The 14,322-nt window shown below is 45.2% G+C and overlaps 2 protein-coding genes and 1 long non-coding RNA gene across 3 annotated transcripts in view; 1 reads left to right on the top strand and 2 right to left on the bottom strand.

The window, feature by feature from the left end:
* LOC126383529 (uncharacterized) overlaps positions 1-14,322 on the top strand; it is a 99,600-nt gene that overhangs the window by 28,467 nt on the left and 56,811 nt on the right. The window lies entirely within an intron of this gene.
* LOC126383502 (uncharacterized) overlaps positions 1-14,322 on the bottom strand; it is a 131,263-nt gene that overhangs the window by 64,888 nt on the left and 52,053 nt on the right. The window lies entirely within an intron of this gene.
* Positions 5,782-14,322, bottom strand: part of LOC126383505 (uncharacterized) — an 18,455-nt gene continuing 9,914 nt past the window's right edge. Inside the window, exons 5-6 of the mRNA XM_050034035.1 lie at positions 5,976-6,080; positions 5,782-5,891 (exon numbers count right to left, since the gene is read on the bottom strand). Of these exons, the coding sequence (XP_049889992.1) occupies positions 5,848-5,891; positions 5,976-6,080 (149 nt within the window). The 3' untranslated portion in view covers positions 5,782-5,847. The remainder of the gene's footprint in view (positions 5,892-5,975; positions 6,081-14,322) is intronic.

Genomic DNA, 14,322 nt, shown 5'->3' with positions numbered 1-14,322 from the left:
AGCGAAATGAGCGAATCAGCGATCTTGAAATATAAACCACCACCGGAGCATTTTTCAAGTTTCATTCCATTGTTCCGAGTTGATCTGGAGACTTTTCCAATCCTCTTAGTGACTTTTTCTTTGTTAAAAACGACTAGCGACAAATGTAGCATCTTTTTCTGGTGTTATTGGAGACTGTACATGTGTTTGGAGACTCTGACTTCTGTCGCTCTGCAGTTACTGTCCCCAACGAGCAGCGGGTGCTGCTGTGAGCACTTCCACCGTCCCAAAGCTCTCCCAGGCGGTCACACTAGCCTCACGCAGCAGCCCCAGAGGATAGAATTTACGTATAAATAAACGTACACATTTTATGATGTAGGCCGAAAATGAGCTTCCCCTCCTTGAAAGACCAGCAGCCGCCACTGGTCTGTGCTGCTGAATAAACAACAGCAGTCGCTGTCCAGGTTTCTCTCCTCCCTCCATAATGTGTGGCAGAGTCTCCATGGCCTCACACATGTCACTCATCAGCCATGGTCTGTACACGAGTTGTGTCACACCGTTCCCACCTGCCACCTCCAGCATAGGAGCATTCAGCACTGTCTTCTTCTCCTCTTGCACCTCCTGCCCATCTCCTTCTTTGAAAACTTTTCCACTGCGCAGAGCTGAGTCGGAGGTGGGATGTGGGTGCGGTGGCACATCGCGGCTTCCTTTTTGTGGACCAGTGTGAGTGGGCTTTCCCTCTGTCCTTGGCGCTGATTCAGAGGAGCCAGCTGCTCCCCCTGGTTTGCGGTGTTCAGCATACGGTGGTGGCCGTGTAGGTGGAGCCGAGTCGAGGTCCGAATCCAGCTTCGAACACTGCGCCGGGAAACCTTTGGGGCCCTGTCTATGCTTGGCTTCCCTCATCCAACTACTAAAAGCTGACCAATCTGCCTGAAACTTGATCTTAACCCCAAACTTCCCTTCTAATCCCCTTCTTTCTAAGTCTGTTAACCTCACCTCTAAAGCCTCGAGCTGTTTAACACCTCAGGCTGCCTGTTCTCAGAAAACAGCACTCATTGACCCACATATCTAACTGAGCCACGCTCTCCTTTCCATATTTAATCTCCATAAATCTCACGTTGGGAGCGCCATAATCAGGCACAATTTTCCCCTTTGAGGTTGTGCTCTGTCCAGATCCCATTGTAATCAAACTCTCAGTTTTCTTAGTAGTATTAGAGGTAAGTCAAATTTGTAGGAGCAAAAATCTATATCAAAAAATGCACAAACCTATCACTTCTAAAGGAAAAACTTTTTTTTTTTACCTTCACCCGAAAACGCGCATGACTTGCAAAAAGGAAATAAGGAAAAACGTGCTTCACTCACTCTGTCAATTCCACTTTGGTAGCAAGTGTCTCTACTTTTCCTCTAATCCAGACAGCTTCTCACCACCTTTTATTCCGCCTTTAACAGCTGAAATGATCAGGTGTCGTGTTAGGTTCCTAACCTACACTACTTTAGGTCCCTGACCCAAACCGAGCTCACCACTTTTCCTGCACTCAGTTTCCCAGAAACGGTGCCTGGCACGTCTGCCAACCTATCTCAATAGGTCGAAAAGACTTTTCCTGCGCAGTCCTCAAAACTCACCAGAAAAGACAGCGAGGTGTTGACAGCCACCAGGTTCTTTGGACCCCAACGGTGAAAGGATCCTGGTTCTCCAGATGTCAGGCCCTCCTCTCAACCTTCCTTTGTGGGGGAGTTTGAGGTGTAACAGCCTCGGCTCTTGCTGTGCACAGTCTTCACATCTTCAGTCCAGAATTCCAGAATCCGCTTACAGATGAGGTACCTTCGTGGTCGCCAATTTTGTGGTGGCAAAACAACTATTCAATAAACAGTTCAAAGAAAAAGTCTTCACACGTTGGCTGTCTTTCTTGAATTTTATTAAGGATTCGCGAATGGAGTCACACACAATACAACCGCATTTGTCCAACATATGAGATTACAAGTACATCGCCTCAGATTTAAATCCCACTAATTCCACCTCATAACAAAGAGAAGCTGTACTCACTCATTAGAAGCTCATCTTACGGGCCTTGCGCTCAGCAAAGTCATTTACGACGCTGCTCAGGTCCAAAGTCCTTGCTCTGCTGTTCTCAATAGAGAGTATAGCCAGTCCACTGAGTCTTTCTTGTCCCATGCTGCTCCTTAAATAAGTCTTTATCAACTTGAGCTTGGAGAATGAGCGCTCTGCAGTCGCGACAGTGACAGGTATGGTGAGATATAACAGTAATGCAATGCAAACATCAGTAAATGATGCTGCCATGGTGCTGTTTTCCACAATTAGCATCTTAGCCAGATCCTTCACAGTTGGCTCTTTTGCTATTTCAGACTTAAAGCAGGCTCTGAATGCAAGGAGTTGGTCGGGGAAACTTGAGGATAAATCCCTGCTGTAGTGGTCCGTGAGGCGCCGTGCGTCCGTGGGCAGAATGATCCCTGCAACAGGTCCACTGGTGGGCACAGCCGAGTCTGCCGACTCTGACCTCTGAGGCTGCGGTGGCGGGGAAGTCTCCTTCTGGCTGCCCGGAGAAGCGGGACGCGGCAGTAGGGTCGATGCCGCTTCATTTGTGGACCTAGCTAGCAAGCTACCGCTAGCCTCCGGCGGGACGCCAGCTTTTGCCTGGGTTGCCTGGGTTTGAGTAAAAAATTTGTCTAATTTGGTCATTTTAGCTTTACCCTCATCCTGCTCCTTTCTTTCCTTCCTCTTTTGAGCGCCGCTTTTTTGTTTAGGCTTGCTAAACATGATGCTACCTTCTGTCAACTTTCATCCACTTGCTTTTTTTTCTTGCTGAAAGGATAAACAACTGACGTCACGTCATCGTGACTCATCATGACTGACAGGTATCAAGGTGACTGGACAAATGATCATTTCCTCCTCCCATACCAGCCACTCAGCGTTACCTTACCGACCCGCCCCCAGCTATTCCATTCACAAAAACAGGGGCCTGTGGCAATTCTGGACAGCTTTTTTTTTTTTTTTTCTTCCTTCATGGGCCCCTGATGGCGTCTGGGCCCTGGTGCAGCTGCACCGGTTGCACTGTCGATATTTACGCCACAGGTGAGACAACTGAACACCGAAAGATCACTGAATGTGACACATGTTCCGCTATACCTCAAAGACAATGTCATTATTATTATTATTATTATTATTATTATTATTATTTTCATTTATCCAATTCAAACTGATGTAAGGAAATGAGAAAACATTTATATATAAATGTGAAATTGATTTTATACTTGAAAATGACTGTCTTTGACAAAAATGCCTTTTTCTTAGCTTTTTGTCCAAAATGTTGTTCTTTATGAAAAAGCACAAATTCAAGTGTTGATAAAAAAGGAATGGAATAAAATAGAATAAAATGTTTTTTGTGTGTTTAAAAACAGAGGATTTTTTCTTTAGTTTGATGTATATACTGTTTACATATTCATAGCACACATTATTCTGTGGGTCTTGAAAGATTAGTAAATATGATCAAAAAAGCTGGCGGTGGCTGGCAACTCAAAAATAATGCTGGAATTAATTTACCTTTTCAATCTTACCTCTTTACTCCTTATTGCAAATCCGTATGTATCTGTATGTGTTGGCTGATCCTAACAGTTCATTCTAAAGCCGATACAGATCATGCATCTGTATGCATGATCTTGTTTATTGGTGTGAGCTGCCTTTATTATAATTTTTAAGCATCTGCCCTAGTTTAGCTAACTCATAGTTGTGTATGTGTATGTGTGCGCGCTGTGTTGTGCTCACCGCATGGTAAATGGCTAATGTTTTACAGTCCTTTACTATATTAATAATAGAGAAATAATAATAATTACCGGGGGGTATTTGGCAGTGTAATATAAATGCTTATGGAAGTATAATGTGTAATTCAAATGTAAATATACAGCCTGAAGCATTGTAATAGACTTCTAATATACACTATAAGAACACACCAGGATATAATAATAATAATAATAATAATAATAATTTATATTGTAACACCAGATTCATGTTTTTTTTTGTTTATTAAACTATACAGAGAGCTGAGGAAAGCACTGGGACTGTAATCCCAAGACAAATGCTGATTCCCCTCATCATACTGTGATTACAGGAGTGTTCATTTTGACAGGTTTTGATAGGAAAATGTTTATTAGTTTCAGTCACATTTTAGTCATTTTTATCCATCATAGTTTTGGTCCACGAAAATTCAAAACATTTTGTCAACTTTTAGTAATTATGTTTTCTATGTTTTCTATGTTTAAACTAAACCAGTGAGGCTAATTCATGTATCAGAAATTAGAGTCAAGGTGACAGGTTGTATAAGAATTGCAAATAATTTCTGCACACTTCTAAACTGTCATTTCTCCAGCAGTGTTTGACAGGTTTAAGGGCTGCTTTACGAGCACATACTGATGATTTAAAAAGCTCAACATCACTCTATTTATGCTCTCAAAAACTTTGACATCACAAATAACTAATCTGAGAAAACTAGGATTTGTACCCAGGTTCACTGTAAACTCTGACTCTTCCATCTGACGTTTCTTCAATAAAGCCTGAATTCTTTCTTAATCTGCAACATGTTAGTCTGGAGGTTTAAACTTGTGTCTTCTCACCGAGTTGGTGATTCAAACTAGATAGATAGATAGATAGATAGATAGATAGATAGATGCAACTTTATTGATCCCAAAGGAAATTTAACAGTGACCAGCTGCTCACACACACATAAACATACATCAATAGAAGAAATCCAATAAATAGGTTAGTAAAATAAAATAATTAAAAATGTGACATTAAAAATCCATAAAAATCCATAAAGTGCTGTATTGCTGTTATTCACAGTCAATCAGTGCCCCTCATCATCTCCCTCTCTCCCTCCTCCCTGCCAGAGAGTTGTGCAGTCTAATTGCACGGGGGACAAAAGACTTCCGTAGTCTGTCAGTGGAGCAGCTCTGAGCCCTAGGTACTTATAGGACGTGACTGTCTCCACTGCCATCCCTCCTATGCAGATTGGTTGTGGGAGAGTGGGCTGTCTCCTGAAGTCCAGTACCATCTCCTTGGATTTTGCTATGTTCAGCTGGAGCTGGTTCTTCCCACACCAGCCTGCAAAGTCACTCACCAGTTTCCTGTATTCTCCCTCCTTATTCCCCCTAATACATGCTATGATGGCTGTGTCATCCGAGAATTTCTGCACGTGACAGAACTCAGAATCATGGTGGAAATCAGCAGTGTATAGAGTGAAGAGGAGGGGGGACAGCACAGTACCTTGTGGGGCTCCTGTACTGCAAGTCAGGGTGCTGGATACATTACCAACCATCCTGACAAATTGTGGTCTTTCATCTCTCTAGTAAAAAACTGATCTGAGTTCAGACTGTTCACTTACAGCATAGCTACACTCACAGATAACTGAGCCTCCTACCTGCCTGTCAGACAGCATCAACCCAAAAACCTTCTCCAGTCCGGACTGAGTGGAGTCCTGCGGGGATCAGCTATGAAGTCCGGTGGCCACTGGCTGCAATTTACAAACACCACAAATCCATTCAGCAGCTAAAGATACCCATAGTCCGCCTGGTCGCCTGTAGTGTGTAGAAGCGTTATTATTGTGGAGCTGCATCTCATCACATGAAGTTGTGACCCGTCACACATGCACCACCTTTCCCTTTCACCTCACACAGTATCACCTCTCTACCTTTTCAACAGACCCCATCCCTCTAGGGAGGCGTCTCACAGTCTGAACACCATGGTGTTACACAATTTTATTAGATTCTAAAAAAAAAAAAAAGGACCACATGTTTGATGTTTAAGTCTCTTTACTTCCTCAGTTTCAATTTGAAATATTCAGGACAGTTGCCTTAAATTTAATCAAATTTCATCTTAATGCCTTCGCCTTCAGCACAGAAACCTGCAGAGAAAAAAAAAAATCAGTTCTGTCTTACATCACACATCTTGATTTTATTGTTAAATCAGACAGGTTTAGGTGACGCACCGTTCTTGTGGTCATAGAGGAAGTCTGGCTCTCTGGAGAAGCCAAGGCAGCTTGCCTGCTTCTTGAAATATTCCATCTCTGAGTCCGTCAGGGTCGACACTCTGCCTGGAATCAAAACAACAAAAATGGATGAATGCTTTGGATATAAAATTTTCAACAGTATGCTCTTTGATGACCGCATTCTGACTGACTGCACATGCGTCGGTGTTGTGTTTGTCTGTCTGTAGCTCTACAGAAAACTGGCACCTTTTTCTGTTTTATACAGTTTTATTCTCCGCCATTGACAAATTGCTTAACCCAACAAGAACCATGCCTGCCGAACTTCTCATCTCAGTTAAATGCCATGAATTCACCGCCTTCTTTCGAGACAAAGTTTCCGATATTAGAAAAAATCTAACAATTTCACACACTGATGAATCTGACCCGTCTCTGCCCATGCATTATCATACTCTTGTCAGCACAATGCATAATTTCTCCCTTATTACCCTCAGTGATCTACAAGAGGTGATATAGCAACTAATCTCCTCCACCAGCTCCTTGGACCCAGTTCCCACAATTTTTTTCAAAAGTGCATTCAATTGCCTGTCATCAGATGTACTCAATATTGTTAACAGCTCTTTACAATCTGGAATCTTCCCCTCTTCTCTCAAGAGTGCTGTCATCACACCATTTTTGAAAATGAATAACTTAGACCCATCCATAGTTAGCAATTACAGACCAATCTCCAATATCCCTTTTCTTAGCAAAATAGTTGAAAAGGTCACCTACAAGCAATTACAGAGCTACCTCTCACTCCATTATCTGTATGATGTGTATCAATCTGGCTTTGGAACCAACCACAGCACTGAAACAGCACTTATCAAAGTAATCAATTATTTAAATGTTAACAGAGCAGCTAATAAACTCTCCATCCTTGCAAATGCGGCCTTTGACTCCGTTGATCACACCATTTTACTAAATAGACTAGAAAATTAAGTCAGCCTATCTGGAAATGTCATTACCAATAATTATTAATAATATTAATTGTCATTATTACTGTTTTTATTAAACAGAATCAGAAACCTGGTGGGCCTCTCTGGTACTGTTTTTAACTGGTTCAGCTCTTATCTCACAGATCAATGTTTCTTTGTAAGTATGGATACATGTTCCTCCAGAAGGCATGAAATTAGGTGTGGGGTGCCCCAAGGGTCAATTTTAGGTCCACTTCTTTTTAATCTATACAGCCTTTCCTTTGGGGACGTCATCAGGAGGCATGGCATCAGCTTCCACAGCTACGCAGATGACACACAGCTGTACATGGCCGTGTCTCCTGATGACACAGGGCCAATTGATACCCTTTTTAAACCTTCCCAATGTGTAAAGAACCTGGGCGTCATTTTTGACTCTGAGCTTAGTTTTATTCCACACATAAAAAATGTAACAAAGACAGGTTTTTATCATCTTAAGAATATAGCCAGAGTCTGCCTGTTTCTCTCTCAGGCTAACACGGAGGTGCTGATGCATGCTTTTATTTCTTGTCGTTTAAATTATTGTAATGCCCTGCTCTCTGGTCTTCCCAAAAAGACCATCTCTAATCTGCAGCTACTCCAAAACTCAGCTGCACGAGTGCTGACGAGGACCAGAGGGCAGGCGCACATTACACCGGTTTTAAGATCGCTGCATTGGCTCCCCGTGTGTTTCAGGATTGATTTTAAGGTTCTTTTATTAGTTTTTAAATGTCTTAACGGTCTTGGGCCATATTATTTATTTGACCTGCTTTTATCATATCAACCCTCATGGATCCTGAGGTCCTCCGGCACCGGCCTTTTAACTGTTCCAAAAGTTAGAACAAAAACCCACAGGGAGGCTGCATTCAGCCATTATGGCCCTCACTTATGGGATTGCCTGCTGGAGAGCATCAGGACTGCAGAGACTGTTGATGTTTTTAAAAGGAGGCTTTTTCACCTTTTTAATTTGGCTTTTAACTGATTTCTTTTACTCTTTTAATTCTTATATGTTATTTTAATTTCTAATGCGTTTAAATTATTTATTTTTAAATCTTTACGCATTTTATTATTATTAAATTTCTAAATCTTCATTTATTATCATTATTTTATCTCATACTTGTTTTATCTTATCATATTGCCTTTTAGTCTTTTAATTTTTTATCTTCAGTGTTTCCTCATGGGGGGCCTCCACACTGAGAGCTGTGTCCGGTCTGCCCGCGGGGACGTCGTCCTGGAGATCCCTCAGGTCCGGAGGACTGGGAGGCTCTGCACCATGTGTGGAGTCTACCCCGGTCTGTCTGGGTCGGGGTGGTCTCTCTCTCTCTCTCTCTCTCTCTCTCACTCTCTCTCTCTCTCTCTCTCTCTCTCTCTCTCTCTCTCTGTGTTTCTTTTGGGGATTTGTGATTGGGTATGTCTTTGCGAGTGGGTGGGCTAGGGATGAATTACTGTCAAGACTTGATTTGTTTTTATTCACATGTTGTATGTAAAAGCACATTGAGATTACTCTGTATGAAATGTGCTATATTATTAAAATTTGATTTGATCTGATTTGATAAAATGTGTTTTCTATCGCATTGAGATTATCTCCCCATCCAGTAGTTATAACTATGGGAATTATCCCCATCTGGGGTAATCGACGTAGAAAATTAATAATCTTCACACACCACTTTACGTGGCCGGCATGCGCCAGGCTATAAAATCCCCACCTTGCACATGCACCCACTGATTCAATGATTTCCACCTGTCGGAGTCGACATGAGAGCAGAAAGAAAAGAGAGAGGAGTTTAGCATTTTGTCCACTTACCACCGCTGTCCGGTGTCAAAGAAAATAATCCATACTGTGGCCACACTCACATCTGTTGGCTCAGGGAAACTAATTAAAGACAGTTAGCCCAAGCAACCTCAGCCTGCTTGGGGGCAGGAAGATCTGCGGGGCTGGCTGGACGCAGTACAGAGCGGCAAGTCTAAAAGGGGCAGAGAACGTGGCAGTGGCCAGGGGCTACCCAAGTCCATGCCTCAGTCCTGACGTGACATCACCCCCAGCCTTCCCTTGCCCTCGGGCTCTGGGGGCAGACCCCTGGGTTGTTTCAACAATGACCCAGGGGTATTGTTTACAGTTCCGAAGCATTCCTCCTCTGACGAGGGTGGCTGCATTTTCCATTATTGCAGACCACCAGCACAGGGACTAGGAAATCTTCACTCTCATTGTGAAGTCAGCTATCAGGGAAGTGAAAGAAGAAGCTCAGCAGGCAGGATTTATTCCCGCTATTCTCTTATTCCGAAGCGGGATGGGACACTCAGGCCTGTCTTAGACCTCAGGGGGCTGAACAAGTTCCTCAGGCCCCTGAAGTGCAAAATGTTGACCGTGCCGAGGGTCAAGCAGGCTGTCTGGGTAAGCAACTGGTTTGCAACCGTCGACCTCAAGGATACCTATTTTCAAATTCCAATCTGGGAGGGGCACAGGAGGTTTCTCAGCGGCATCTCACTGGCACCCCGCACCTTCACCAGGTGCATGAATGCAGTCTTGGGGCCTCTGTCGCAGCAGGGTCTCAGGATACTGAACTATAAGACGACTGGCTAATATGTGCACTGACAGAGGAGCAATACCGCCATCATGTGTCTGTGTTGTTGGATCACTTTCAGGGTCTGGGGCTGTGCATCAACGAGAAAAAGTGCAATCTCCAGCCTGCACAGGCCACCCAGTTTCTAGGCATGTGACTGGATGCCAGAGCTGGGTTGGTGATGCTGTCACAGGAGAGGCAGGTTTCAATCAGGAACTGCCTCTCTCATTTTCAGCTGGGTGCCAAGGCCACGTGATGACTGTGTCTCTGCCTCTTGGGTCTTATGGCAGCCTCAGTACAAGTGGTGCCATTGGCTCTTCTACACATGCACCCAGTCCAGAGGCATCTCTTCAGCCTGGGGCTCTGTCCACAGAGACAGCTGCAGCAGTGTCATCACCATGCAGCTTTGTGTGGACCTCAGGTGGTGGCAGGACCAAGCCAACATCTCGAGGGGGAGTATGCTTGGTCCAGTACTGCATTGCCAGGTGCTCTCTGTGGGTGCATCCCTGGACAGGTGGGGTGCACTCCACGAGTCAGGGGCACCAGTGGGGTCTGGAGCGCCCGCTGGAAGGGCTAGTATATCAATGCTCTCGAACTGAGAGCCATTCCCCTGGTCCTCCAGCATTTTCTCCTGAGTCTGCAAGGCTGTCATGTGCTAGTAAGAACCGACAGCACAGTGGCAGCAGCATATGTCAACAGGCAAGGGGGTCTGGGCTCCCCAAACCTCTGGAGAATAGCAAACAGACTGTGGATCTGGGCATAGACATGGTTCCTGTCCGTCAGGGCCATGCACGTGCCCGGATTGGTGAACCAGGGGGCGGACCTTCTTTACAGGGGAGGCCCAAGTCCAGGAGACTGGAAGCTGCACCTGGAGGTGGTTGGGGAGATCTGGCACCGCTTCGGCAGAGCAGTGGCCAACCTGTTCGCAACCAGGGACAATGCCCACTGCCCACTGTTCTTCTCCATGGAGTGGGACTCTCCCCCCCTGGGCGTCGATGCCATGGCACACCAGTGGCCTCAAGGCCGGCCGTATGCATTTCCCCCATTCCCTCTCCTCCCATATCTGCTGCAGAGAGTTTGGAAGGAGGAAGTGCAGCTGATCCTGGTGGCTCTGAACTGGCCCCACATGACATGGTTCTCTGAGCTCCCTGTCTGGTGGGACCTTGTGAGTCAGGTGCAGGGGCCCTGCTCCATCCCCTTCCACGGGGGCTCAAACTTTGAGCCTGGCCCCTGAGAGGGCCGGTTGGCTAGGCTTGGGACTTGTGCATTCAGTCTTTCAGACCATGCAGAGTGCTCGGGCACCGTCCAAGAGGGCTGCATACTATTACCACTAGGAGCTCATTGCATCATGGCGCACAACTAACCGGATCCATGCACTGACATGTGCAGCCCTAAAGGTGCTCTGGTACCTGCAGGGGCTTCTTGAGGTGGGAAAACCACCTTCAACCCTAAGAGGAATGGTGGAAGCTATCAAGGCTGCTTGTACAGGGGATTATAGGCTTGCAGATGGTGACTGCAGCTTCATCAGTCGGCAGAGTTGCAACCCTACAAGCCCTTCAAGGAGGGTAGTGAGGGTCAAAAAGACTCAAATCTCTGTCCTGTCAGAGCCCTGAAGGTCTATGTCCGGTGCACTGCAGCGTTTAGACAGACCAACACTTTTTCTCTGCTTTAAGGCCCAGTGCCAGGGCCAGCTGGTTTTGAAGGCTAGGCTGTCTCATTGGGTCACTGAGACAATTCAGCAGGCTTACAGAAGGGCAGGCATGCTGGTACCAGTGGGTGGGCGGGCACACTGAATACAAGGTGTGGCTACCTCATGAGCCTTGTGGCAGGGTGCCACCGTCTCTGAGGTCTCTGTACCTGCTACATGGTCAAGTCCATCCACATTTGCCAGATTTTACAGCCTGAAGGTGGCTGCTGGCACCTCTTTTGGGGAGCGTGTGCTGAGTGCCACCACACAGTAGGCCATGTAATTCCATGCCCCTGAGCTGGGGGGGCGCCTTACCCAGCCAGGGTGATGTCGTATATTATTGTCAATGGCCTGGCAGCAGGCTGGCCAACTGAGTGGTCTTCCTGCACCCAACCCCTGCATCTGGCGGGGTTGATTGTGCTTATGGTTGCATCTGGTGCCTGGGCATCAGTGCAGTGGCACACAGTGTCTGCGGTGTCACTGTCCGTTGAATGCACAAGATGTTGTACATTTGTTTATAGTTCATGGGTGTTTTTTCGTATATACACACCTATTGGGTATTTTCTGTTGTTAATGCACCTGGTGGCAGGGACGTCTCATTTGAATACCAGGAGAGGGCTTGTGTACCTGTATCTGCTCTGTCTCCTGGGACCCCTCACAGTGTGTCTTAAAGGGATAGTTCGACATTTTGGCAAATTCGCCTATTGCTGTAATCCCTATAGTCATATGAGTAGGTACATTACCTTTAATTATCAGTGCCTGTTGTTCTGAGATCAGTGGGGCAGAGCTGCCTGCTGCTTGGCGCACAAAATGGAGGTTAACGGTACAGCCCCCTCTCTCCCTCAAAACTAATCAAATAATTTTTTTTTAATTTTTTTTTTTTTTTTTACTTTATTAATCCCCGAGGGGAAATTCAATTTTACACTCTGTTGTCAATTACACACAGGTCCGAACACACACATGCACAAACTGGACCTATACATGCACTAAATGGAGAGATGTCAGAGTGGGCTGCCCATGACAGGCGCTCCGAGCAGTTGGGGGGTTCGGTGCCTTGCTCAGGGGCACCTCGGCAGTGCCCAGGAGGTGAACTGGCACCTCTCCAGCTACCAGTCCACGCTCCACATTTTTGGTCCGGACGGGGACTTGAACAGGCGACCCTCCGGTTCCCAACCCAAGTCCCTATGGACTGAGCTACTGCCGCCATCAAATGACTCCAAAACGTTCTTGTGGACAACTTGTAGCTTACACATTCACCACGCTATGAAATAATAATGTAATATTACGAGACAGAGTTGTTTTGAGGCCAAATGCACAGCCGGAACTACATTCCAGACATAGAGTACTTGCTGGGCAGAGTGATTTCAAACAGCGTATGTTTAGTGCAGTTACTCCCGTCATCAAAACAAGTTTGTTGAGAAGAATCCAGAATATACAGAGGAAGAGTTACAGGTTTTGGAAGAAGAGAGAGCAAGAAGAGAGGCTGAGGCTGCCGAGCAACCAGGGGCTGAGGGGAGACCCAGAGCTGGCATGGATTGGTGGTGTAAATGTGGGGCTTATTGGCCACTTTATTAGGTACACCTGTGCAATCTAATACAATCCAATACAACAGCTCTGCCACACATTCTTCATTTACAAAGCTTTTACATTTTCAATTTTTGTTGACATTGTCAGAAAGGTGATTATTCTACTTTATTATTGAGGTCGTAGTGGGTGGTGCTGGTGTACTGGAGTGCAATATTGAAAAGAGGCCACCCTTGTACAACACCACCATTCACTATGACCTCAATAATAAACAAAGTAGAATCATCACTTTCTAGACAATGTGAACAATAACCGAAAATGTATAAGCTTCGGGGAAAAAATCATGGTATAGTCGTTCAACTGGATTGCATTAGATTACACAGGTTTACCTAACAAAGTGGCCAGTGACTGTATGTTACATACATATGTTGATGGTGGGATGGGACGAGAGTACGCCTCAAAATAATCACCGGAACATGGGGAGAACATGCTAACTCCACGCTCATAAATCACCACAACTCCTGAGGGAACAACAACATAAAATGTTCCCTTGCAGTCTGTTTATTCCCAATAATGAGAAGTAATGCCAGTCACTTCACTATATGCTCTGGGCAAGCACTTATCCATAACCACAACAACATTTGCATGTTAGCCTTATTTACCATGCTTGGGTTGCAGGCTAATGTTACTCAACATGGAGGTAACGTTACAGCAGAGAGATTGCTGAGCAAAATACACAACGATCACTTACCACGTCTGCTCGTTTTGTGATGCCGACAGATGGTATGGCAGTATCTTTCATCCTTTCACTGTAGTCCTCCGGTAAAAAATGGTTGGAGCAAACAAACATTTTCCAGACCATTTCCACAGGCGTGTTAGGGTCGATGTCCAGCACAAATAGCCATTGTTTCATCTTGTCCGTATTTTTGGTTGGTACTATGTGAAACTTCACTCTGCTCCATGTCTTCGGCTTGTTACCGCAACCCTTTACAATACATGTGTAAACCATGATTTACAACAGCACTCTGTAAACTTTTCTCAAACTTTCTGGTGCGTCCAGCTGACAATACCGCAAATGCAAGGCTGCAAGCAATAACTACGGCACTGTCTCAGGTACGAACTGTGTCACTCCGCCCAGTGGTTTACTCAAGAAAGTAGTTCAGAGTATTTGCTTCATGTGTCGTAATGTTACTTAATTATACATTATTATTTCATAGCGTGGGGAATGCGTAAGCCATGTGTTTTCCACTAGAGCGTTTTGGAGTCACTTGATTGTGTATTTGATTAGTTTTGAGGGAGAGAGGGACCTGTACCATTCACCTCCATTTCAGCGGGCAGCTCTGCCCCACTGATCTCAGAACAGCAGGCACTGACAATTAAAGGTAATGTACCTACTCATATGACTAAGGGGATATTTCTCCTGTTTTAGCTTCGCTGCACTGGCTCCCTGTAAAATCCAGAATTGAATTTAAAATCCTACTGTTAACTTATAAAGCTCTAAATGGTCAGGCTCCGTCATATCTTAGAGAGCTCATAGTGCCATATTATCCCACCAGAACACTGCGCTCTGAGAACGCAGGGTTACTTGT

The sequence above is a fragment of the Epinephelus moara genome, chromosome 22, assembly GCF_006386435.1.
Source record: "Epinephelus moara isolate mb chromosome 22, YSFRI_EMoa_1.0, whole genome shotgun sequence".
NCBI lineage: Eukaryota > Metazoa > Chordata > Actinopteri > Perciformes > Serranidae > Epinephelus > Epinephelus moara.
This window is presented reverse-complemented; position numbering and strand designations above follow the sequence as displayed.